The 23,147-nt window shown below is 49.6% G+C and overlaps 4 protein-coding genes across 4 annotated transcripts; 3 read left to right on the forward strand and 1 right to left on the reverse strand.

Annotated features, from left to right (window-relative positions):
* Positions 1 to 864: 864 nt before the first annotated feature.
* Pdw03_0726 (GPI mannosyltransferase 2) lies at positions 865 to 3,065 on the forward strand (the record flags this gene model as incomplete). Its single annotated transcript, XM_014680505.2, has 5 exons — positions 865 to 1,210; positions 1,282 to 1,900; positions 1,957 to 2,321; positions 2,769 to 2,965; positions 3,060 to 3,065. The coding sequence occupies 5 exons, from the start codon at positions 865 to 867 to the stop codon at positions 3,063 to 3,065; spliced, it is 1,533 nt and encodes a 510-aa protein (XP_014535991.2).
* Positions 3,066 to 3,144: 79 nt separating this feature from the next.
* On the forward strand, positions 3,145 to 9,159 carry Pdw03_0727 (Proteasome activator subunit 4, putative; the record flags this gene model as incomplete). The annotated part of the gene is made up of 3 exons (XM_014680506.1): positions 3,145 to 3,575; positions 3,634 to 9,031; positions 9,097 to 9,159. 3 exons carry the CDS (start codon positions 3,145 to 3,147, stop codon positions 9,157 to 9,159), a joined length of 5,892 nt encoding a protein of 1,963 aa, XP_014535992.1.
* Positions 9,160 to 9,976: 817 nt separating this feature from the next.
* Pdw03_0728 (Z1 domain containing protein) lies at positions 9,977 to 12,276 on the forward strand (the record flags this gene model as incomplete). The annotated part of the gene is made up of 4 exons (XM_066099703.1): positions 9,977 to 10,281; positions 10,345 to 11,178; positions 11,240 to 12,086; positions 12,175 to 12,276. 4 exons carry the CDS (start codon positions 9,977 to 9,979, stop codon positions 12,274 to 12,276), a joined length of 2,088 nt encoding a protein of 695 aa, XP_065957430.1.
* Positions 12,277 to 12,770: 494 nt separating this feature from the next.
* Positions 12,771 to 23,132, reverse strand: Pdw03_0729 (Vacuolar protein sorting-associated protein vps13; the record flags this gene model as incomplete). The annotated part of the gene is made up of 8 exons (XM_066099704.1): positions 12,771 to 12,811; positions 12,872 to 13,288; positions 13,343 to 22,282; positions 22,365 to 22,466; positions 22,549 to 22,615; positions 22,771 to 22,800; positions 22,855 to 22,932; positions 23,070 to 23,132. The coding sequence occupies 8 exons, from the start codon at positions 23,130 to 23,132 to the stop codon at positions 12,771 to 12,773; spliced, it is 9,738 nt and encodes a 3,245-aa protein (XP_065957431.1).
* Between the last annotated feature and the right edge of the window lie 15 nt (positions 23,133 to 23,147).

A 23,147-nucleotide genomic window follows, 5' to 3' on the forward strand; every position in this document is an offset into this window, starting at 1 on the left:
TCATCCTTTCTCTAAGATCGGGACAAGGATTTTAACCTCTACAACAAAAATACCTACCTTTTTGGCGAGCCCCATCTTGCTTTAAAAAAAAAAAATTAAAAAAAAAATAACATAAAATCTGATCTGGCCAGATTTTGCTGAGGTTCATTACCTTATGAGCCCATATCATAGTGTGAGAGCAGCCGTATAGTCTTGGCATGGGACTGTTGCCACATTCAAAAAGTGAACTTACCAAATTTTCTTTTGCATGACCTGAGGGATTTTGTATGTACACTACTCAGTTTAACCTTGGAATCGGATAGATTGATGTACCGGAGAGACCTCGGAAGTTTAATGAACTAGCGCTTGTCGGAGTTCGGAAGATCTCACTTGACCCAAAGCCTAAGAAAAATCCCAAATTGCTCTACGGGATACGGAGCGGAGTAGTGCAAGGTTGTATGAGCCGAAGGTTTCAAGGTTGATTTCAAGAATCTGATGTTGATCTTCAGACATCTTTTTTGTTGCACAAAAACGCCTTGAAATATGTACGAGAGTAGTCATGATTTGTAAAATTCCCCCAGAATTGCCACTCCAATACAGTCCTCCGTACGAGTGCATACAGCATGATCCAGACAGGAGTCCCCAGAGGTTCCGGGGCCGGCCTTTTAGCTAGATGACTAATCATGCACATTTATGCAGCCGACCCTTTCAGCTTTCACCTCCTTCCTTGGGAAAGTTACAAGGCTATCTCGGCAGACCGGATCACAAATCGGGATAATCGCGAGGTAAACATCCCGACATCCATCCAGGCATCCCGATTGCGGAAACTCCCGAGGTATCATTCAAATCATCCTGTTTAGTGGATAAAGTCACTGGAAACTTCTCATGGCTCCAGTTCAACCTACCACTAGGCCACCGCCATTGTTTGCCAAACTACTACGATTGGACAACCCAATTCGGAGTTTGACACTGGCATTTTGGTCATGGAAGGTCTTGGTGTACATCGTCGTTGTTGCCTGTCCAGGATCAGGCTATGATACATCCACCTCCTTGATCTCATATGTTGCTGATCCATCGACGGTTGCCAACTCCGAGTCTCTCTCGGGACCACTTCAATTTGCTAGATGGGACAGTATCTACTACCTAGACATTGCCGAAAAGGGATATCTGTTTGAGCAAGAATGGGCCTTTGGCTGGGGCTACACTAAGCTTCTATCCATTTTTGTTGCCGGTACATAATTCCTTCTATAACTCTACCCATATTGGGCATCTCATTCTAGCACAAACTCATACCGTGAATAGGTATTCGTCTCTCTGGCGGAGATGCTGGGCCCGCTAGCACTGCAATGGTAGGAGTGGTTCTCTCCCATGTTGCGCATTATCTGTCCGTGTTGGCGCTCTATCGTCTGTCGGCCAATATCTTTGGTCATGCAACTGCCACCCAACATCTGATTTGCTTCCTATCTGCAGCTCTTCACATCATCTCACCAGCGGGCGCTTTTCTGTCCGCACCCTATGGAGAGTCGATAGTCTCTTTTTTCAACATGGCTGGCTTTTACCTCTACTCATCATCTCTCATTGCTGAGCGCAATGGAGCAACGCGTCTACGCGATTTTCGAGTTCTCCTATCCGCAGTTCTGTTTGCGGCCGCCACCATGGTCCGTAGCAATGGGATTCTCAGTGGGTTCCTGTTTGCCTATGATGCAGCAGCTTTGGCTTGGAAGATCTTGACTAAAGGGCCCACACTACACACTGCTGTTCGCCTTGCCGTGATTCTTGTTGGTGGCTGTATCGTAGGATCTGGGATGGTCATTCCTCAAATTATGGCCTTTCGCATGTACTGCGTGTCCGAGGATGATCTTCGGCCTTGGTGTGAGTGGACTTTGCCTAGCGTCTATGGCTGGGTTCAAAATCATTACTGGTAAGCAGTGATTCGTGTCCGAATGCTACTATCCACACTAATACTAACTGCAATAGGGATGTCGGGTTCTTGAGATATTGGACTGTCCCCAATGTACCTCTTTTCCTGTTGGCAGCGCCCATGTTGGCCATTCTATGCCGATCCTCCTTGTGGGCATTACAAAGCCCCTCTTCCTCCTTAACAAGCCCGGGGTCAATGCTCGTTCGACTGGCGGTTCCCCAGGGTTTGCTGGCTGTCTTGGCATTAACCAGCTACCATGTCCAGATCATCAACCGCATCTCATCGGGGTATCCCTTGTGGTACTGGTATCTGGTTACTAGCGCTGTAGACCTCAGTTCAAGTACACCCAAGCAAAGCCGGACTCTTGTGGCCGCTGTGTATAGCATGGTGGCCTATGCGTTGATCCAGGGTGTTCTTTTTGGTTCTTTTCTACCCCCAGCATGAAAAAAAAATGACGATGACCCGGCTTGGTATTGATCCGAGTCACCCACTGTGTATCTTGATGTGTGATTTAAGTCGTTAGACGTGGCCTAGACTGCTGTGAATGGCCAAAAAAGCGGCCTTTCCGAATCGGGTTCGGCGGTACGCTTGCGTAAGATGGCTGTCTGCCTAAGTTGGGGTAAAAGGCGCAGTCGCTCACTATCTGAGCTAATTTAAATCTGAAAAGAAGAAAGGTGAAGAAGACAGATTTTTGCACATCTTTCTCAGACTATCCTATCTCAGACTATCAAGAGAAAATTCGACTATATTGCATCTTTCCACGCGGGTCACTCTGCAGGGCCCAAGCTTCCAAGGTATTCGTTACGTATAATTATGTCATCACGACCTCGACCATCTCCCCTTTGACCTCTTGATCTTGAACATCAAGGTATTCCAAGAAGAAACGAAGATACGGAAGCCGAAGTCCTGAACTACTCAATTAACAAAACGAATACGAGCCTGTCATACTGCCCCCTCGCTTGCCGAGAAAAACAAGTACCTTATGCGAACACAACCGTGTTAAACACAATCTCCGGCTCCAAATTCCGCGCTTTTCGGAGTGGGAGCTTCAGAGTTTCATTAGAAGTACGATCTGCTTCCAAACTTATTCTGTAATTGATTCTTTGCGAGAGAAAGATGATCTTGTGAAACATCGGCGTTGCTGACGTATTGCTGCCAGAGCTAACCCGACGGCAACGGCTACTCCTCCCTCACCTCATCTCCACCCCGTGTCGACTATTTCCTTTCTTGCCTCTCATCCGACAATGGAAGACTCCGGCCGCAAGGCGATTCTAACATCAGACAATTTCCATCATGCACAAGAGCTGTCCCGGGCGACCTCGCCCGGTGGTGAGCCCGTCGCCGTGAATAGCGAAGGCGAACCGATAGCCCGCGTGCGGCCCCGTACCTACCCATACTTCAAATATCTTCCATACCAGCTCGAGGATGAGACTGAGCGTAATCAAAATCTGCGAGAGATTTTGAACCAGCTTTATATTGCAGTGGAGGCCGGCGACTTCAATCCCGGAGCCGTGCACTGGACACGCGAGCTACGCGGATGGCTGTCGCTCAAGTTTGATCCAACCCGGGCGCAGCGCATCAGCCTTGTAAAATTGTATTTTGAGCTTGCACTTGCTCCTGGTATTGACCCGTCGGTCGCCGAGCGATTTTCGAGCATGTTCATGCTTCTCACGAAGTGAGTTTCGACCAGAGTTGTTGAGGGAGTAGTGCGGCTGCTAACCCAGAATTCTTAGGCGCAAGCATTATCTAAAGCCAGTCAAAGACCTCGTGTTAGATTGGAAGCCCCTATACAAGGAGCTCAAGGCTTTTGTCCTTCCCACTGAGTCCGGCCTTGTTCACTCGACCAACCTAAAGCGGAATGTCAAGACCCTGACCAAGCTTTGCGCATTTGCTCAATTATTCATTGACCCGTGTGAACTTCCCGCCATGCTAGAAGAGTTTTTGCCTCATTATACCACATCGTTCTCAGAAGGTGCCTTCGTTGTCGCCGGGCTCATTAATTTGCTGCTTCCGACCTCCCCTGCTCCGGATTCGCGAGCCGATCTCCAACCACAGAGCCATCTGCCTACACATTTCCATTTGTGGTCATTGGTCGGTCGGTCAAAAACATTCGACACAACATATCTGGACTATCTCTCCCGGTTGGCCCGAGATTCTCTGCCGGCTGCTCACATTCCATTCTCCGAGCATGGTATCTTCACAAAGGAACAGTCTGCTCTCGTTTTTACCGCGATACTGAGGTTGTTGGAAATCCCGGTCGGGCAATCTACTTCCCCGTATAGTGCCTTGGTGGATATTTCGTCTGGTCTGGGTATCATGCTTGATCGCGATGGGCGGAAGCACCCGGTTGCTCACCATATTGCCCGGTGGATTGTAATGTCGCTTTCACCCGCTTGTGTGGATGCCGAAGTTTCTATTCTCACACAGCTGGAAGGACTCATCCAAGCCGTTGAGACTTTTTTCCACCCTTCAAACTCGGGCCATTGGACCAAGACTCTGTCACAACTGGTTTATTACCTGACCGATTTTTTTGTCATGCGTTGGAATCGCGAACAAACCGGTGAGATGGATGTCCCACCTGAGCGACAATTGAATGAGCCTCTGAAGCGGCGGTTTGTCTTGTGCATCCGTGACGTAATCTTCATGGGAATATATGCTAAAAGCAGCACTGCAATGACCTTCTCCCTGTCGACTTTACAAGGCTTGGCCTACTTAGAACCGCATCTCATCCTACCCGGGGCTTTGCAGAGAATCTACCCTGCGCTGCAAGGTCTTGTCGAAGTGCACCGAACTGCGTCCTCGCTTCGGGCTATGACATCGCTATCTCGTGTTATTTCACGCACCAAGGGTTACCGCTGTCATATGACAACCTTGTTGGGTCTGACCCTCCCTGGCATTGATGCGAACGACCTTGAAAAATCGCTTCATGCCCTGTCGTTCATTCAATCGGCCTGTTACAATATTCCTATGGTTGACTTGACCCAAGGGCGAGATGACATCAACTGCAATATGCTTGCCATGCAATGGATCTCAGGTGAAATGGAGAGGATGGAAGAGCAAGGGTCCGATGTGCAGCTTGGTTATGATACAGAGTTGGATGATGAGACCGAGGAATTGATCTTGCGCTCTTCGACATGTGGTTTCGGAGACTTCACGATAGCTTTCCTGGGTCGCGTCTTCACCCTCTTGGAAAATCTGCCCGACGTCTCCAGAGTTCGTAACGGTTCGCCCGAAGAGAATATCGTGAACACTCTCCCCGCCACGTTCATGCCTTTGCTCGCTTCTTTGTCCCCGGAGTATTTCGATATCGCTTTGGGGAAGATTGTAGATTTCGTGTCCAACCACGTCATTCACCAGGCTCGTGATGCAATGGCTTTCATCTGCAATGCCCTGTGCAAGGTGAACCCCGAGAAGGCCCTCAAGCGTTTCATCCCTGTCTTGACTGCGGCTATCCGTACCGAGATTGAAGACAATGGTGCCGGATCAACACGAACCACAGGAACTGATGTTTTGCCTCGTGATCGAGGTCTAGTCTGGAATGTCAGTATGCTGAGCATGTGTGTGGTGCATGTCGGCAGCGCCGTCATTGGCCACCGCCAGGAACTGTTTGACATTGCAGTCTACATGCAACAGAACTGCCGTGGCATTCCTACAGTCCATATTTCCAACTTCATCCACCACCTTCTGCTCAATCTGACTGGAACCTACACTAATGATTTTTCACTCTACGAACCTTCAGTCAAAGCGAACGGCATCGGGCCGAAGCTATGGAGCTATCAAGCTGATGTGAACAACCTCAACATCAATTGGCACGTGCCGACGCGTCGGGAAATTGAGTTTGCCGTCGACGTCTTCAAAATCCAAACAGAGACGGCTTTGAAGTCGCTGTCTGCGCTGACTCATGAGACATCAATTGTCAAACGTGATGGAAGCGGCAAGGACTGGTCGGATGAGGTTACTCGGAACCTTGTGCTCTTGCGGCTCGTGTTGTCTGGAGTTTCCGTTCTCTTTGATCCCAAAGCCGCATCAACTACAACGCTCGGACCTTCAAACGGCCCCTCTGGGGATGTTGAGATGGGTGGTGATTTTGGTGTTTCAAATGACATCGAGGAAGATCCTGACACTGTCCTGGACAGCTCTGATGATGCTATAATCAGACAAGCTTTCACCTACCCCACTGGGTATGCCCTCAAAGAAGGAGACCCGTTATATACCACCATCCATGAACTACGTGAGCGAACTGGTTGGGTCTTGCATGATGTACACCGGTTCTTGAGTGATAAGCAAGAGGATGATGTTCCTTGCTTTGGGGCTTTGTACTCTGCCTTCAGATCGTGGTTTGTTGATGTGGGCATTGAGAGATCCGCTCATGTACTAGACCGAGTAACTCGCCTCTTGGCCGCGGACATTCATCCTTATAAGATGAGTGGTATGCGAAAAGATTACCCCAGAGCCCTGCTTGTGCGCAGAGCCAACGTATATCACCTGCAACGGCTAAGACACAACGCTTCTCCCCGTCCTCGGTCTAAGCTTGATGAAATTCTTCTTCTTGATATCGCCGAATCCTGTGTCTCTCTCTACACAGAGACGCGCCGTAATGCCCAAAACGCAGGCGAGTCAGCACTCAAGGCGGTCTATGGTGGCAGACTGCTGGTCATCCCCCCTCTACTCACGGCTCTGCAAAGAGGTGTCAAGGAAAATGACCATGCACGCATCAAGGGAGCACTTTACTCGTTGCTTCTGAGCAGTGTAGCCAAAACTGTTGGGCGGCATTGGAAGTATGCGCCTGCCGTGGTCAGAACCTTTATCGATGCCAGCGCCGTTGACAAGCCTTCAGTCCAGAAGATTTGCTCTACCGCAGTATTCCAGGTCATGGATTACGGTCGCGCGATGGAGCGAATGGCTATCCTAGATCAAGAAATTGTAGAGGCAATAGCTCCTACTGAGGATGTCACCGGGCAGATCGAGAAAAAGCGCGCAGTTGTCAATAGCAAGCGCGTTGCTATCGAGAAAAAGAAAGCTGACCTGGCCGAAGAGCTGGTAAACCTGGCACGGGTATCCCACTGGAAGATTGCTAGCCGCGCTGCGACCATTGTCATCACTATGGGTCTCCGCTTCGACTATATCGCCAGCGATAATTTGATCGAGCTGATGACACTCGGGTCTATTGACGACCACCCTGGCTTGCGCGGCATGTACTCCCAGGCGCTAATCGCGCTATTCACTATGATTGATGTGCGAGCAATTTGCACCCACGAGTATAAGAACTATGTTCTTGGTCATCAGCGCTTCCCGTCAAAGATCAAGGTTGCAACAAAGCCCTATGAGAAGGGATACACCCAAGAGTATATTTCTAGCTTCGCGAAACCTGAGGCAGAGTACTACGTTGATCATGATTTCCCAGGCTGGCTTGTGTGGGGCAAGACTATGCCTGCTTACAAGTCCAACGTAGCACGGGACATTGAGTATGACGATGTTGAATGGAAGGTTCGTACCAAGATGGGCAAGTTATTTACTCGCGAGTGGTTCTCCAAGTTCTTCATGTACTTGAAGCAAGAGCCACGGGACCCATCTGCTGACAAGTTCCGCATGTCCTGTGCCATGTTGCTTCTCTACGCATTCGAGCTCATGATTCGGGACGGGCTTACAGCCGCCTCGTTTGAGGAAATCCGAGAAGAGATCAAAGAAGTCTTTGAAGATGGCAGTGATAAGCACCAACATCGTGCCACGGCTGAAATTCTCGGGGCTTTGATATCCTCTGTGACGGATACAGGCGTGGAGAAGCGGACTATGGTCTGGGCGTATGCATTCCCCATTGTACGGCAGATCTTCACCGACGGCCTCACTCCAGAGAACTCTGGCTACTGGACAACATTCCTTCACATGATCCTTCAATGCCGTGATCCCCGCCGCGCTTGGCCGTTGGTCGATTGGCTATCCAGCTTCCGTCTTGACATGTCGACCAACGCAGCTTTCAAGGAAAGTTCCAAGATCAACCTCCTGCATCAATGTATCATTGATTCTGGTTGGCATTACCAGCTCGAGAAGCCCATTGTGGAAGATTTCCTCGCACATTTGGACCACCCGTACAAGGGCGTCCGCGAAGCAATGGGTCAAACTCTTGCAACTATTTATCGTACGAGGTACCACGAGTCGTACCCTGATGTTCAGCATCTTCTAGAGGCCCAGAAATCCGCGTCTTCTGTCGGCACATATCCCTACCCGCCTACCGAAGATTTTACAAAGGTGATTCATGGAGTCTTCACTCGAATCGAAGAATGGCGGAAGGCCAGGACTCCTGGTCAACAGACACCCTCATCCTACACCTCGGGCAGCAAAACTGTTCTCCTTTGGCTGGATTCGACTTTGTCTTCTCACGAGTGTACCCAGCTTGTCTCATTCTTCCCCAATGTCTTCACCGCTCAGCTCCTGCACATGATGGATGTGAAGGAAGACCCAGAGCTCCAGTCCCTTGCATACCACGTTTTCCGTCACCTCCCCAATATCCCGTATCCAGCCGAGAAAAATTCTGAATTCATACAATCTCTCATCCGTATCGGACAGACATCCCCATCATGGCATCAGCGCTTACGTATCATGATCAACATCCAAATCATCTACTTCCGCCGCCTGTTCCTGCTCGACCCCGCAGACCGCGACAAGCTCTTCGAGTGTATCGCCTCCATGCTCGAAGACCCCCAGCACGAAGTCCGTGCTGGCGCCTCAGCCACACTATCCGGTATGGTCCGATGCTCGCCTGTCTTCCTGCGGGAAAAGATGGTCAGTCGCTTCCATGACCGCTTCACGAAGGTTCTAGCAGACAACCCTCTCCCTAAGAAGCCAAAGACCTTCCGCTCAGGAATCGCCTCCTCCACGGTATCGTCCAGCGCTGGAGCCCCTACTCCCGAGCACAACCGCTTAATCATTGTTCGCCACGGCGCTGTGTTGGGTCTCGGCGCATTGATTCAGGCCTTCCCCTACAACAGTCCCCCGCCTCCCTGGATGCCTGAGGCATTGACTTCACTCAGTATCCGCGCAGCCAACGATCCTGGCATTGTTGGTTCGAGCGTGAAGTCGATTATCAGCGAGTTCAAGAAGACTAGACAAGATACTTGGCATATTGATGCAAAGGTTCGTGTTTCTGTGTTTCTCCTCAATCCTTTTTCGAAGCAAATAGCTGACGATAATTCTTATAGGCCTTCACATCGGATCAGCTAGAAGACTTATCGGGTGTTCTATGGAAGAGCTACTTTGCGTAGATGGAACTTAGGTACTGCCCAGACAACTCCTAGTAATGTGATTAATGGCCGTTCATATATATTACTCGGTCTCCCCCCACGATGAGCTCTCTGATAGGATGAGATGTCTTTCTAGAAACGAAATGAAAGACTTGCGCTATTTTTTATCTGCTCTTTATATAGACATCATGGATTTCTCTCCACTTGCGATCATGGGTAGCTGGGCCAATCTGTTCGAATATCAATGTGTGAATGACAAGTCATGTCCTAAGGCTAACCAAATGATTCTCCAAAACCTGTCTTTTCTAATAGCCCACACGACTTAAGTGTGCAAGGGAGATAGCAAGCCATAGACAAGAATCCTAGTGCTTCAGATCTTTAACAAGTAGCCAAATCAGGAAATGCGGGTTACATCCACTTTTCAACTGGAAAATTTTGGAAGTTGGTACAAATGACAGTCACACAGCTTGGAGATGGCATTCCAAGTCATTTCCAACACTCCCTTTTCTTGGCTTCTGAGACTTAGACTGTTGATGTTCAGTCAGATCGATCACGTCGGATTTGAGTGTGGTATGACCCAGGTCTTAGTCGGAGATGCAGTCAACGCCGCGTAGTGATGACATCGTAGGCCCCTTAACCCTATCAAACGGCCTTGTAGGTGTTACGGCCAAACGGATTCATCGCTTCGTCTTTCTCTTATACAGGTTTGACCTGTTCATACAATCTAATTGCTCATCTCAGCACTTCCATTTCCATCCTACCACACATACCACGCACATCCTGTGCTCGAAGCCAAAGCGTGCATTTTTTTTGCCTTGTAACTTAGTTATCGCTCGTTATGAAACTCCTTACCAGAAACAGGACGCCCTCTCCGTTTGATTTTAGGTCTCCCGTCTCTCCATGGGATCCCTGGTGGGCTTGGTTGCGCTGGTTGGGGTATCTTGCCTGTCTGATCACCGCTATCCAGACTAGCTCATATCTATTTGGATACCCAGAGGCAAATCTTATGACCATCTCTGCCTCGTTGTATGGCACCAGGATTCTTCGGCCTGGTCAGTATTATGGGACTGTTGGTGTGTGGGACAAGGTAGCAGACGAGGACTCACCTGAGCCGGATGTGTTGGGCATGGCACATGATCGGAGGTTTGTATCTATTTCAAAGAGTGGTGGTATATCATTCAGCTAAAAAAAGGGGTTGTGCATTAGAGACAAGCGATTCTATCAGGGCGGTACTTTGACCCTAACCAGCATCGAGTCCAACACCTCGCACCCAGTCCCACTTATCTACGATCCATACCCGATTTACAATAGTCGAGGATGGAAGAAGCAGTTTCATGGAAAATTCCAGCCCTGCATCGGCCCCAGGGGTCGATATCTCGACCGCAGGTCCACAGAAGACATGATCCAAGTCTACAAGGGCCAACAAGCGGGGTTCCCAGCACCGCGATTCGGATCTTACGAGGCACTGGGCCTCGACAAAAATGTCTGCATGGACCGGTACTCCCGCTTTGGGGCGTATGGATACGATGGCGACGGCGAAGATGAGGTACCGGGTTTCTCGCGCCCTCCCGCAGTGCCGTGGTACGAGGTTGATTGGGACAGGCTGCAAAACCTCTGCTTGGAAAGAAATGCCGACAGATACAAGTCAATCGAGACCGCCAACTCTTCGACCCAGAGTCCACTGGCCTTCGATCTTCCCCAAGACCCTCACAAAGTATGGGAGTCACCTGTGCGCGCTTCGGGTGTGAAGCAGTACCATTCTCGTTCGGCAGTGCTAATTCGCGCGTGGAATGGACTCAATTGGAAGCCTCACCATCGTGAATACCTTCGGGCTTTGATTATGGAACTTTCCTTGCATTCGGGTGGTGAATATCAGATCTACCTCCTGTGTCATGTCAAGGAAAACGAGATGCCCATCTTTTCTGACATCAAGACCATCAACCGGCTCAGGAATGCCATCCCAAAGGAATTTAGGAACATGGCTCTTTTCTTCAATAATAAACTATTGGAAGCCTGGTATCCCAAGATAGAAGAGCACAGGTGGATTGACCCTTTCCTATCAATTGATGTTAAAGACAACTCGTTTTAACAGCACTCACAGTCCCCAACTCCAACACCACCAACCTCTCCAAATCTTCTCCCAGTTGTATCCCCACTACGACTACTATTGGCAACTAGAAATGGACGGTCGACACACAGGGCACATCTACCACTTCCTCGACCGAGCAGTCTCATTCGCACGCGAACAACCCCGAAAATACCTCTGGGAACGTAATGCCTACTTCTATACCCCAGGTGCCCATGGCAACTGGAGCCAGTTCACACAAATGGTCCACGAGAGCCTCTCCGATAGATCCAACCGCACAATCTGGGGCCCAGTAACCGGCACCGGGATCAGACCACTAGGCCCGGATCCTCCAATACCATACCCAGACCAAGACAACTACACCTGGGGCGTAGGCGAAGAAGCAGACTTCATTACATTCCTACCAATATTCAACCCACAAGATACGCAGTGGACATTCCCGGACAAGATCTGGAACTTCAGATACGGACTGGATACGCCGCGTCGAGCCGCAGTCATCACAATGGGCCGGTACTCAAAGCGTCTTCTGGATCTAATCCACCACGCACAGGCGACGAAGGGTCTTGGTCTCGCGTCAGAGATGACGGGTGCATCGTGGGCTTTGTTTCATGGTCTCAAAGCTGTGCATGTCCCGCACCCGATCTATGCGGATGGTCAGTGGACGCCGAGGGAACTGGCGCGTATCTACAACCCTGGTCCGCCGGAGAATATTAACGGGGGTCCGGGTAGTATTTGGAATTTTGATCATCTGTTTGATCACATAATGTACCGGCTGTCGTATATGTTTACGACGCATAGCGGGGAGGATTTGTATAGGCGCTGGCTTGGGTACAAGACTGCAGAGCATGAAGGTGGGAAAACGGTTAGTATAGTATTTTCTTCCAAAGTTTTGTCTCATTGGGTATCGATCTTGGGATCATGGGAATTATTGACTGATTTGTCTGTTCTAGATCTCTGAGGATCGCTATGGTCGACATTGTTTCCCGTCTATGTTTCTTCATACAATCAAGAACACGGCCCAACAAATGGGGCCAGACAGGGCTGTTCCCTAACCCATGTCCAGATGGGGTGATTGGCTTGACATCTTAGTTTTCATTTGCTTGGAGCTATCTTGCGTTGAGGTAGAATGAAAATATGATTTGCTTCAATTTCTACATGTAGTTTTAGAAGAAGCTGGAGCCATTTGATATCATTTACAATACAAAATTGCGCCTAGTTACAGTTGTTAAAAGAGGTATATTGCAAGACAGGTCCATTTTAGATACTGAAGTTGTCTGATTGACACAAGTTAAACAAATCGTAGAAATGCACAAAACTGAACTCTTCGTCGCTGTGTCCATTGAGGAGAAGCAGTGAAAAGGCCGTCAAGTCAGGCCAGGAAGCAAAAACGATGCAACCTATGTGCGTGAATGGAACAACCCGAGAAACCGAGAGCAACTTACCCTTTATATGCTCTGTGAGTATTGATAATCCCCGCCCCATGAATGAAAAGCAGTCCATCTCATGACATCGTTAATAATACCAGGGAGTGAGTGCCTCTTCCTCTCTATCCCCTGGCATTATACTTCTCATTGAAAGCATTAACAGCTGGAGAAGGGATTTGGTTAGCGAGTGACACTATCTAGCATGATCTGGGTAACCGCTTACCAACAGCAATCTGTCTGTACAACCAGTTCCGTGAACTTTCGTCTTGGACAGGAATGAAGGGTCCGTTGGCACCGCCCTTGAGCGTAATACTCATTCCCGTGCGCTCCTTGGAGATGGTTTGGATATCTGTAAGACGGATGTCCCACTCGGTCGACAGCTTCTTCGTGCGCACCAGCATGATGCGTGCGTACGTTAACAAGACCAGCATGTCTCGACCAGGAAGCTCTAGGTGGGCAATGTAATCCTCATTGAAGTATTTGCCATCGTCTGTGGTCTTCAGCCAGAACTGTCCGAGAGCCTCACGCTGCGAGTAGGGGCGCACGATGCCATCGGTGCCAATAAAACGGGTGAGTCGAACACGATCGAGACCCTCGGCATCGAAAACAGTAGTGGTGTTGCGAACACCTTCTGCCAGATCTAGTAGTGAACTGTTAGTTATCAAACCCAGAGAGAGAAAATGGTATAACTTACTGGACGCAAGATCGAATGCACCGATTGCTGGCTTGGTAGCCAATCCAAGGACACCCTTTCCAACACCCTTGAGAAATCCTTGGATACCCTCTTTCTCGGCACCTTGCAGTGGATGACGCGCCAACCCACCGATACCGCTGGCTAGACTAGTTGCAAACGCGTTGCCACCAGCCGTGATCCCATACAGCGCGTGTTTGGGGCGGTTGCGCACCTTGGACATCCGGCGCTGGGTTTGGAACTCCTTATCAAGAGTAGCCGCGGCGAGACCCTTGGACATACTTCCAGTGAGTTTGGCCATACTGTCTGAGAATCCGAAGACGGACTTCTTTACGAAGCTAGTGGCACCCTTTGCGATACCAATACCCAGCTCTTGGGGACGGTCGGTCATGACCAGACCCTGATATGGCTCATAGAAGATGGCGGCGACACCGGAGCTGACATTGTTGAACAAACCAACAGGGTTACCCAAGAAGTCGGCTGAACCAAGAATGATATGGATTTGGCGCAGGAATTCTTGAGTGTAGTGTGCACGAACATTGCCGACCAGGCTGGGGAAGGAGACGCGGGCATTCTCGAGCATCAGCGCATTAAGTCGGACAGGTGCATCATTAACATTACCCATCGACATTGTCATGACGTTGACAAAGAACATCAACGGGTTGGAGGGCTGCATTTCATCTTCCACGTTGACGCGCTCGGTACGCATGAAAGAGATATCCATCTGCATGGGCTGGAGATGAAGGAGCTCGAAGTACACATCTTGGCCATTGTCTGCCTGTTGCGGCTCTGGAATATTGAGGTCTTCATCACAAAGTTTGCCCTCTTGTTCCTCGGCCCACGAAGCACCCGGAATCTTGACAAAGTCGAGCATGGCAAAGACGAAGTCCTCATCCAGTTCAAGTGTCATTTGCTGCAATAGCAAGGTCGCATACTTGACATAGAGAACACCGTACGAGTCGTCCTTAACCCGTGTAACCATTGCATGGAAGATCGGGTGTGCTTCCATCTCCTTGCCGGTCTTCGGAACAACACTGGGGTAAAGCAAGATGGGGAAGATTCCACCGTAGAGTTGGTTATCGATCTGGATCCACTTAATGGTCGTGTTCAGGGTCTGGTACAATCTTGACTCTCTGAACTTGATCTCAATCTCGCGGAATGTAAGATACAGCAGTTCCTTCAGGTTTTGGTTGATCAATGAGATTCCAATGCCACCTAAACGAAGTTGGGCCTTGAAGTTGACGTCCGAATTCATTTCCTTGATCTCGAACCCAGTGTTCGTGCCAGTCTGGGAAGATTGTCCTTTTTGTTGCTTGTACATACTCTTCGATGCTTTGAAATTGGACAGCACCAGAGTCTGGGTGGGCCCATCGGCAGCAATATTGATGTCAATGATCTTCTGGTATCCGCCAGGCTGCGAAGGTGGAATCCGCATTGGGATCAAGTTTCCTATCTCAGCAAGCTTGATGTGGCGCTCTTTGCCCTGACAGGTCAACACAAGCGACTTGTTTTTTGTCGCCGGGTAGTCCCACGCATACGGCATGATACTCCGCGCGGGAATTCGATACCGGATCGGTCTCCAGCCGCTAGCTTGGTCGTCTTCATCATCATCTTCCACATTTGGATTGGCTTGGTAGAAAATAAACTCCATATCGCTTTCATTGCGCATGGAAAACGGCCAATTGCGAGACTCGATACTGAAGTGTAAGAAAAGGGTTGCTCCTTCCATTACGATATCAACCTTGATCAGCTTCTGACGCTGGTTTGCCTTGGCTAACTTCAGATGCACAGTTCCAACGTTTGCGATGCTGAACGGAGAAGACCATTGGTTGTTGACGCCCGGGAAGCAGAGGCACAGCTGTTTCTCTTGTACTTGGCGAAGGAAATGAAGTGGTACTAACTGCCCGTTTTGAAGCTGGAGTACATTGGAGGATCCTGGTTCGCGCACGAGAAGATCTTCGTTGAGCTTGCTCTTTAGGATGAAACGCGGAGCAAGTGTGACCACTTTGGTCAGCTTGTACTTGCCCTCGCCTTCGGCAACAGACACTCCAGAGTGGAACTCAGATCTGCCTTGGCGATCGGGGAAGATGACCTCGAAGGTACTGCCAATAGCCTCAAAACTCTGCGGCTTGCTCCATGCAGAGTCGCTGACCTTTAGGATAGATCGGTTTCGTTGATCCTCGTTGGCATAAGAGTACATGTATGGGAGTGCACGGCCCTCGTCTCTTGGATCGGCTCTGAGTCCTTGCCCGGCAGCATTTCTCGCAGACTGAAGGAACGCTTTGCTTTGGATGTCCATGGGAAGGCCAGTCTTGTTCAAGATAAGGTATGGGCTGTAAACAGAAACCTTGAAAGCACCACCACTGTTGGGGATGTTGAAGTAATGCAGCTGTAACTTTAGTTGAAGACCCCGCTCATCCTTAAGAGATAAGGTATGCTCTCTGCGGTATTCTTGAGCATTGCCGTTGACAATGGCAAACTCGCTCTGGCGGAAGACCGTATCTTGCAGATCAATGCTGAGCAACAACAAGTGGGACAGCTCCACGACGTGGACTGGGCTGACGCCACCCTTCCTCAGGAAGTTTGTCCAATCCTTCTTGGTATTCTTGTCGTAGATGCGGTACTTGAAATCATAGGGCAACAGGTTCTGAATCTCCACAGGAGCGAAGATTCGGATTCTCATGTAGGGATACACGTTGGTTAGCGAATCTTTGCTATCAAAGGTTGCGTTGACTTGGAAATAGAAAGAAGGGGACTGCTGTCCGCTTTCGCTAACGCACTTGACAGTACGTGTGGGTCGCTTGATGAGGTCCTTCCAGAACAGTCGCTCATCTGACCAGTCATATCCGAAGCCTTGATCGGGGCGAACAACGATAGAATGGAGATACGCTGATCCAACAGGAGCCGGTCGTGCATCGCCAGGCAAAATCTTCTCGATCTTCAACAAGTGGCCGTCTCTAGGGCTGAAGATGCCCAATTCCACAGGGATTTGGGTGTTGTTCTCGATGAGGAGCGGCGAACGGAATGTGATGTACTTGACATTATCGGGTCCCAGTTTGACTTCCACGAGTAGTCGGTGAAGAACATTTTCTTGCTTCGGCTTGAGAGCGTAGATGGTCTCGCCCTCGCGCACAACAGGAATGCGACTGATGCTATCGAAGCCACTGCCTTCCAGTTTGACACCAACCACTCCGCCGTGGCCTTCTGGTGTTAGCGTTTCACGGACAGCGGTGGAATCTTCAAATCGCCATGGAGATTCTTCACCATCAGTTAGCTTCGCCGCTGGGCCTTCCCCTCCTGCGCTGATATCGGCCCAGACTCTGAGGTCAAATCCAGTATAGTTGCGAATTCGGTATGGGGCATCAGCTCCTCGTGGCTTGGAAAGGACATCCTGATCCGTAGAGAGGAACTGGAAGGATTTGGATGCGAGTGCAATCGTAGCGGATGTTACGGTAAGCTCCATTGTCTTGTGTGAATACACATCGAACGAGAAAACATCCGGGTTGATTTCCTTGGCCATGTGGAATCCCAGCTGCCAGGGCTCAATCAACGGCTCCCAGGCTGACTTAGAGAAGTTATACACATTCAAGAACGTCTCAAAATTGGTATCAGCATTAAGTGTTGATGACCAGTCGCGCACATCGACGTTGAATTTCTTGACACTCCAATCGAGCAAAGGCAGATCGTGCAAGTCACCAATAAGGATGACTCTAATTCCGTCGATCTTGGCAGACATCTCTTCGCGCCTAAGGACAATTGTATTCTGTGACGCAGTTGTCTGGTCCAGGCTTCCAACTCCTTGACTCAGGCGACTAGCTCTCTTAGCAATAGTAGAGGGCGTCTTGTTGGCCAAACGACTATTGGTTGATTTCGTGTCCGCGATTTTCTTTGCCTCTCCGCTCTCGATTTGCTGACCATTCTGAGCCCTCATTTCAGATGCTTTGTTAACAATCTGAATTGCCATCAAGATATCACGCAGAGACAAGCGAAGAACGAGAGGCTCAAGGTGCACCTCAATAGAGGTCAAAGCAGATTCCTTATCTTGCGATCGACTGTCGATGGACATTTCAAGTGTAAAATCGTCCAAAATGCGAAGTCGAGATGTCTCGAACTTATCCATGCGGCACAGGAACATGCCTACTTTTTGTATTTGTAGAGTCGACACATTTTGGTGAGAGATGAGGACTTCTTTAGTGCCAAGGACGATAGCTTCGGAGTGAGGAATGGCAGGGTTGGCCACCATGATCACCTGAGCATCAACAAGGTTCATCCTGAGTGATACGGTCATGGCCGCTGCTGTATTATCACCCGAAGAAGCCTCAGTTATAGCCTTGTTGGAAATTGCAGCAGCATCGGACCCTGATTCAGACTCTTCGGGTGATTCACTCTCCTCCACCACCACTTCTACTGGTTCATCGGAAGCAAAGGCAGATTGGCTGAATGACTGTAAAGCAGACAGATAATCCAAAGCAAACATAATGCGAGGGCTGTCGATAGTGAGCATTGCAATGAGATGTTTCTCTGGTCCTCCAGATATGGAGACGCTAGCCATGAACTGCTGCTGTACATCGTTGTTGATCAAAGACATAATATTTCTGAACTTATTCGAGTCCTGCTTGCGGCTATCACGTATTGAGAACGAATGAATGAGCAGTTCCGACTCCAATGAGCCATCCGTCAAGATGCGCAGCTTGAGTCGCGTGTCATTGAGAGAGAACTTGGATAAACTCGAGTCCTCCAGGTGACCAACGGGCCGGTCGTCGTTTGCTAAGATAAGCTCTAAGCCGACACTGTCGACCTTAAAGATCATGTCAAGTCGCACCCAAGTCTCTGTGTTTTCGCTGTCATCAGCAGATGTTCCCGTGCCATTTTGTGCCTGGACGGCCTTTGAAGTAGCCTCTCTAGTAGGTTCAGTCACAGACGAGGGCAAAGACTCCATGGCCTCCAGTTCTTGCTGTTCGGCATCTGTGGCAAACGCGGCCGGTATCGACTTTGACAGCTCTAGCAAGAACTTGAGCTGGCTCTGGGAAATACGAAGGTTAATGGGAGATAGAGAACCCTCGATTTCCATGTCTGGGCGTGAGTTGTTTGCTTGATGCTCCAGATAGCAGATGCTAAATTCCAAGTTCACCTTCTGGATCATCTCTAGCTCCTCAGATGTACCATCTTCGAAATAGAATTTGGATGTGAGCCGAATATTGCGGACACCAGTGGAGATGACATTGACAGCAAGGCTATCCATTCCTTCTTCCATAGGGACAAATTCATTCTTAGCGTAGATTTCACCAAGGTGAGCAGTGATAGTGTCTCGAGGCCGATCATCCGTCATAACACGAGGGAAAACTACAATGGGTGTCTTCACAATGATGTCAAGTCGCACACGCGAGGCATTCTCCTGAAGCTGGTTGGCCTGGCTTGCAGCGGCTTGGCGAGCTGCATTGAAAATGGCTTGCATCTTGCCAAACTTAACGAGGAAGTTGATGATTTTCCGGTAAGGTTCTTCCAGGAAATTGATCTTGATTGAACCAGACCGTAGATAGATCTCGGAATCATAGCCGGGGTAAGTATCACTCTTAGGGTCGAAGGTCTCGTACTTGAAGTCCGCGAAATTATCTCCTTCGATGGTCAAAAGGCGTCGGATATCAGAGTCCTCCGCGGCACCCAAGTTGACATCATCGACCAAAGTCAGACTGCCTATCCGAGACTGAATGAGCATTGAGCTGCCCACGAGGAAAACGCCGACGTCGGCAGTGTTCAAACTCAAAGTCGCCAAGCGGACTCCATCATTATTGAGAATTAGAGCTATACTCTTGAGATTAGCCCTGATGCGAATCTTCCCGGCTTGTTCGGGTTTCTCTTCCACAATTGCTATTCCTTCAATAACCTTGTCTGTTTCTGGGTTGGGTTCAACCGGCTGTTGGGGATTTGTGAATGTGAGGAGGATGAAGTCTAGGAGCGTGAGAAGTGTTTTTCTTGTCACGACAAGATTGATAGTAGAGACTGATATGTCAAGGTTCATGGCAACCCCTTCATAGGTTGAGTCAAGCTCAGGAGACTCAGGTTTGACCCGAACCATCTTCAGCTGGAACAGATCCTTGTCTTCGTCGGCGTCGAAGCCTTTAGAAGAGATGATTCTCTTGAATTCAGGAACCGGATTCTCCTCAATGTAATCATCCACGCTTAAGGACTTCAGAATAACCTCAGCGACCATGTCATAGGGACGCATGTAAAAGTCCAGTGCAAATCCTTCAGCAACCAGTTCAACCAGCAACTGATCCCGTTGCGGGTCATGGGGGTCGGCACGGAACAGTGAGCCACGGAGACGGCCAACGGTGAACTTGAATTCGAATTCTCGGCGATGGATGTTGGTCGGAGTATCCAAAGTCTTCTTCGCCTGTTCGCTGTCTACTTCAACCTCCTCCTCGTCATCGTCAACAACGGGAAGGTAACGTTGAACTGTTGGTTGGAAGGATGATGATCTGGCTTGTGTAGCTATAGCTGCTTCTTCCTTGGCTATTGCTGCGGTAATTGGATCAGAGGCAGACTTTCCCGCCTCGAATTGTGGGATGGCAATATCAATCAATTTCATCAAGCCCTTGTATTTGGTATCTGAGATTGATGCGTGAAGCTCTGGCAGATGTCCGGAAATCCGTGTTCGGGTAAGCTGTGTCACGTTCGGTACGATACACATCTCCAGGACAAAGTCGACATTGATACGGTCGATGATGTGGAAGTTCCTAGACTCGACATTCGTGTAGAGCTGCGCTTTAGTTGCTTCAATGCCAGGTCCGATGAGGACTTGGGTGGAGTCCAGTTTGATGAGGAAGCGATCGTACAGCAGATGCTCTAGTTGCTTGTAATCTTCCTCCTCATACTGTCGTTTCTGCTTGGACTGAAGGTCTCGCATCGCTTGGCGGTCGACCAACTCGCTGTTGACACTGGCATGACCGGCGTCGATAATCAAGCAAAGCAAACTTGGCTGTGTGATACTTTCTGGGATGATAAACAAGGGCGCGTGAATGTCAAACTGCGCATCAACTTTCTTGTGCTCTTGCAAGGCAAACTCGAGGCCGGCCCGTGTTTGCTGCCGCAGTCCTTCAACGGTGGCACCTGCGGTGTCCAAGAGAGCACCAATCGACTCCATGTGTCGCTCGGGTGGCTCAAAGAACTGGACAATTCCCACGAGGAATCGAGGGTTGTAAATGACCTCAATACTCTTCAGTTTGACCTTCACCGCTGTATCTGCATCGCTTTCGAGCGGGTTCTTCTCCAGCTGAAGATGGAACAAACTGTCTTCATCTTGAAGATCATCTGCGCTGGTTTGGGATGCAAGATCATCATCTTCCTCGTTTAGCTCTTGTACCTTTGTAGGTTCAGGGGGAGAATCCTTGACCTTGACGATCTGGGGATAAAGACTCCCGGCAGTAGTTCCATCGTACATCTTTAGCCCTCCAAGGTCAAGATCAAGGAGATAGGAATCAGAACGTTGGAGTGCTTTAGCTCGGAAATTATCAAACACTAGCTTCATGACCTCATTGGCCGACCCGTGAGGATCCTGGATTAGAGTGAAGCTACCAGCCCGAAGACTCCAATTGACTTGGAGCTTAACCCATTCCCGGGGCACATCCACACTCTCTGCGATAGCTTTTTTTTCATCCCAGTCGATGGCGTTATACAGCTCTTGTCGTTGTTCTTCGGTCATAGTAGTCTCCTCGGACTCCTCTTTCTTGGCGCCCCAGAGCCAGGCAGACCATGACTTTTGTTCTGCGGGCTTTTTGACCCCCACATTTTCTTTCCGTAGCTGGTTCCTTGCAAGTGAGCGCCAGAATCGAATATCCTCGTAGCTGAGTTTTGCTTCCAGTCTCTGCATTTCCTTGGTTTCTTCAGGTGTGAAAGCTTCTTCCTTCTTCGATTTCTTGAACAATGCAATGTACGCGATGCGGTCATCTCTGCGCTCCTTGATGTAGCCCCAGGTCCAGCGTCTGTTGCGTTCATGGATCTTGCTAAGGACGGCTTCTCCTGCGAATCTCATCCATGCCCGGGGGTCTTCCTTTGGTGAGGACTTGGGCTGGATTTTCTTGTGTTCTTGATGGCGAATGAAATAGTGGAACAGATCCACCAGCATCAACGCGTCGCGATATTGTTTGTCATCAAGAACAAAGCCGAGCTCATCGAAGAGCAACCGTGCCTTGATAGCGGGCCGATCATACGTGCCTGACTTGTCCATCTCCAGTCCAGCACGGCCGCTAACGGGGCGCAGCATGAATTGATTTCCTTCGTCCACATCAATCGCGGCTTTCAGTTTCCCCATCAGCTCAGTACGGCCAATTCCCTGGGCGTCTGCGCCTATATCAGAGCCTCGCCCGGTTCCGAGCAGTGTGGCGTCTGTATTCCAATAAACCGAGAGAGCACCGAGGACTGCCAGTTTATGCGTGACATCGGAGTCGGATTGGATGAAAGTCGGTTTCCAATCCCCGTCTGTGCTGACGGCACTCAATTCCTTGAGTGTGACGCCAACGGCAAAAGGATGCCCAGGAGATGCAATAGAGTCTTCGTAGCGGAAATGTACATTCTTGATAGAAATTTGCAGGTTATCAACGACGGCTGTGATCATGGTCTGCGTGAAGCTTTGGTTTCGGCGCTGTTCCTCTTGACTCATGCCTTCCGCATTACGCTCGCGCAAAAGCTCAGCGCTCTCGATTCTTTCCATCTTTAGCACGTTCGCTCTCCTTTCTTCCTCCTCCGGGTCGTAATCTGCATCTTCCCTGGGTGCCGCGAGCAGGAAGACATCTTCAATATGGACTTTCACCGGTTTTCCTCGTAAATTTGACCATGGGATAGATAGTGTAAGCTCTCCGAGGTGCCCTTCAACGACGTTCAAAGGAAGGCGTAGCTGATCAAGTGCTTCACGGCGCAGTTCAAGGTTCCGTAGCTTGACATCGCCTGACCAGATTCCGATGTTGAGCTGGGTGGCATCGAAATTTTTGACGTAGATTCCCAGGAACCGATTAAGTAGGTTAGCAACCACTCCCTCCAACATTGTTGCAGCGTGCAGCCGTTGACTGGGCCTGGTGGTTGGGCTCTATGGCCGAGGCGGATGTCAGTGGGTCGGGGATTTGGTGATAGCCTGTAATTGAAAGCAGTTGGCAAGTCAGAGGTGATCCAAGTGAAATTAAAGAACGAGGCTAGTTCATTGAATAGGTTCTCACGTAGTATAAGAGCCGCTTTCAAAAACCCTGGGTAGCATGGGACATCCAAGCCATCCAACTGAGCGGGCTGGGAGCACGCGCGATATAAGTGGAACTTTCCCCTCCAAACAGAGCGGAAATCGGTCGAAATGACTAGGTGTCGGATTGAGGAAGAGTGTCAGGAAGTCACAAGCGCTAAATTGAGAGAGCACGATGTTGGGTACTCAAGCCCAATTTAATGACCTTGATTGCGTGGATCATGAGAGGTGATGTCTGTTACGCAAGTTATATGGAGGGACTCGGTACAAACGAGGTACAGCTTCTTACGCCAGGGCGGGTATCATTTCCGCCCACCACCAAAGTATCTGAAAGGTACAGAGTACTCGAGCGACAGTACAGTTGGTACTACGTGGGTAGTTGGGGGTCAGTGGTAAGTAATTTGGTTGCTTTCGTTGTCACGACCGTTTAAGCACGAGGTGATGCACTGAGAACCATCTTTTGCAATATACCTGTACCGTACTGGTGGATACACACTTGTTTACCCCAGGAGTGACGTAGGCAACTTGGTTAGGGCAAAAGCCCCCGTACCAGACTGGAGCTTTCATGCCTGGGGCATCAGT

Source organism: Penicillium digitatum, chromosome 4 (genome assembly GCF_016767815.1).
Source record: "Penicillium digitatum chromosome 4, complete sequence".
Lineage (NCBI taxonomy): Eukaryota > Fungi > Ascomycota > Eurotiomycetes > Eurotiales > Aspergillaceae > Penicillium > Penicillium digitatum.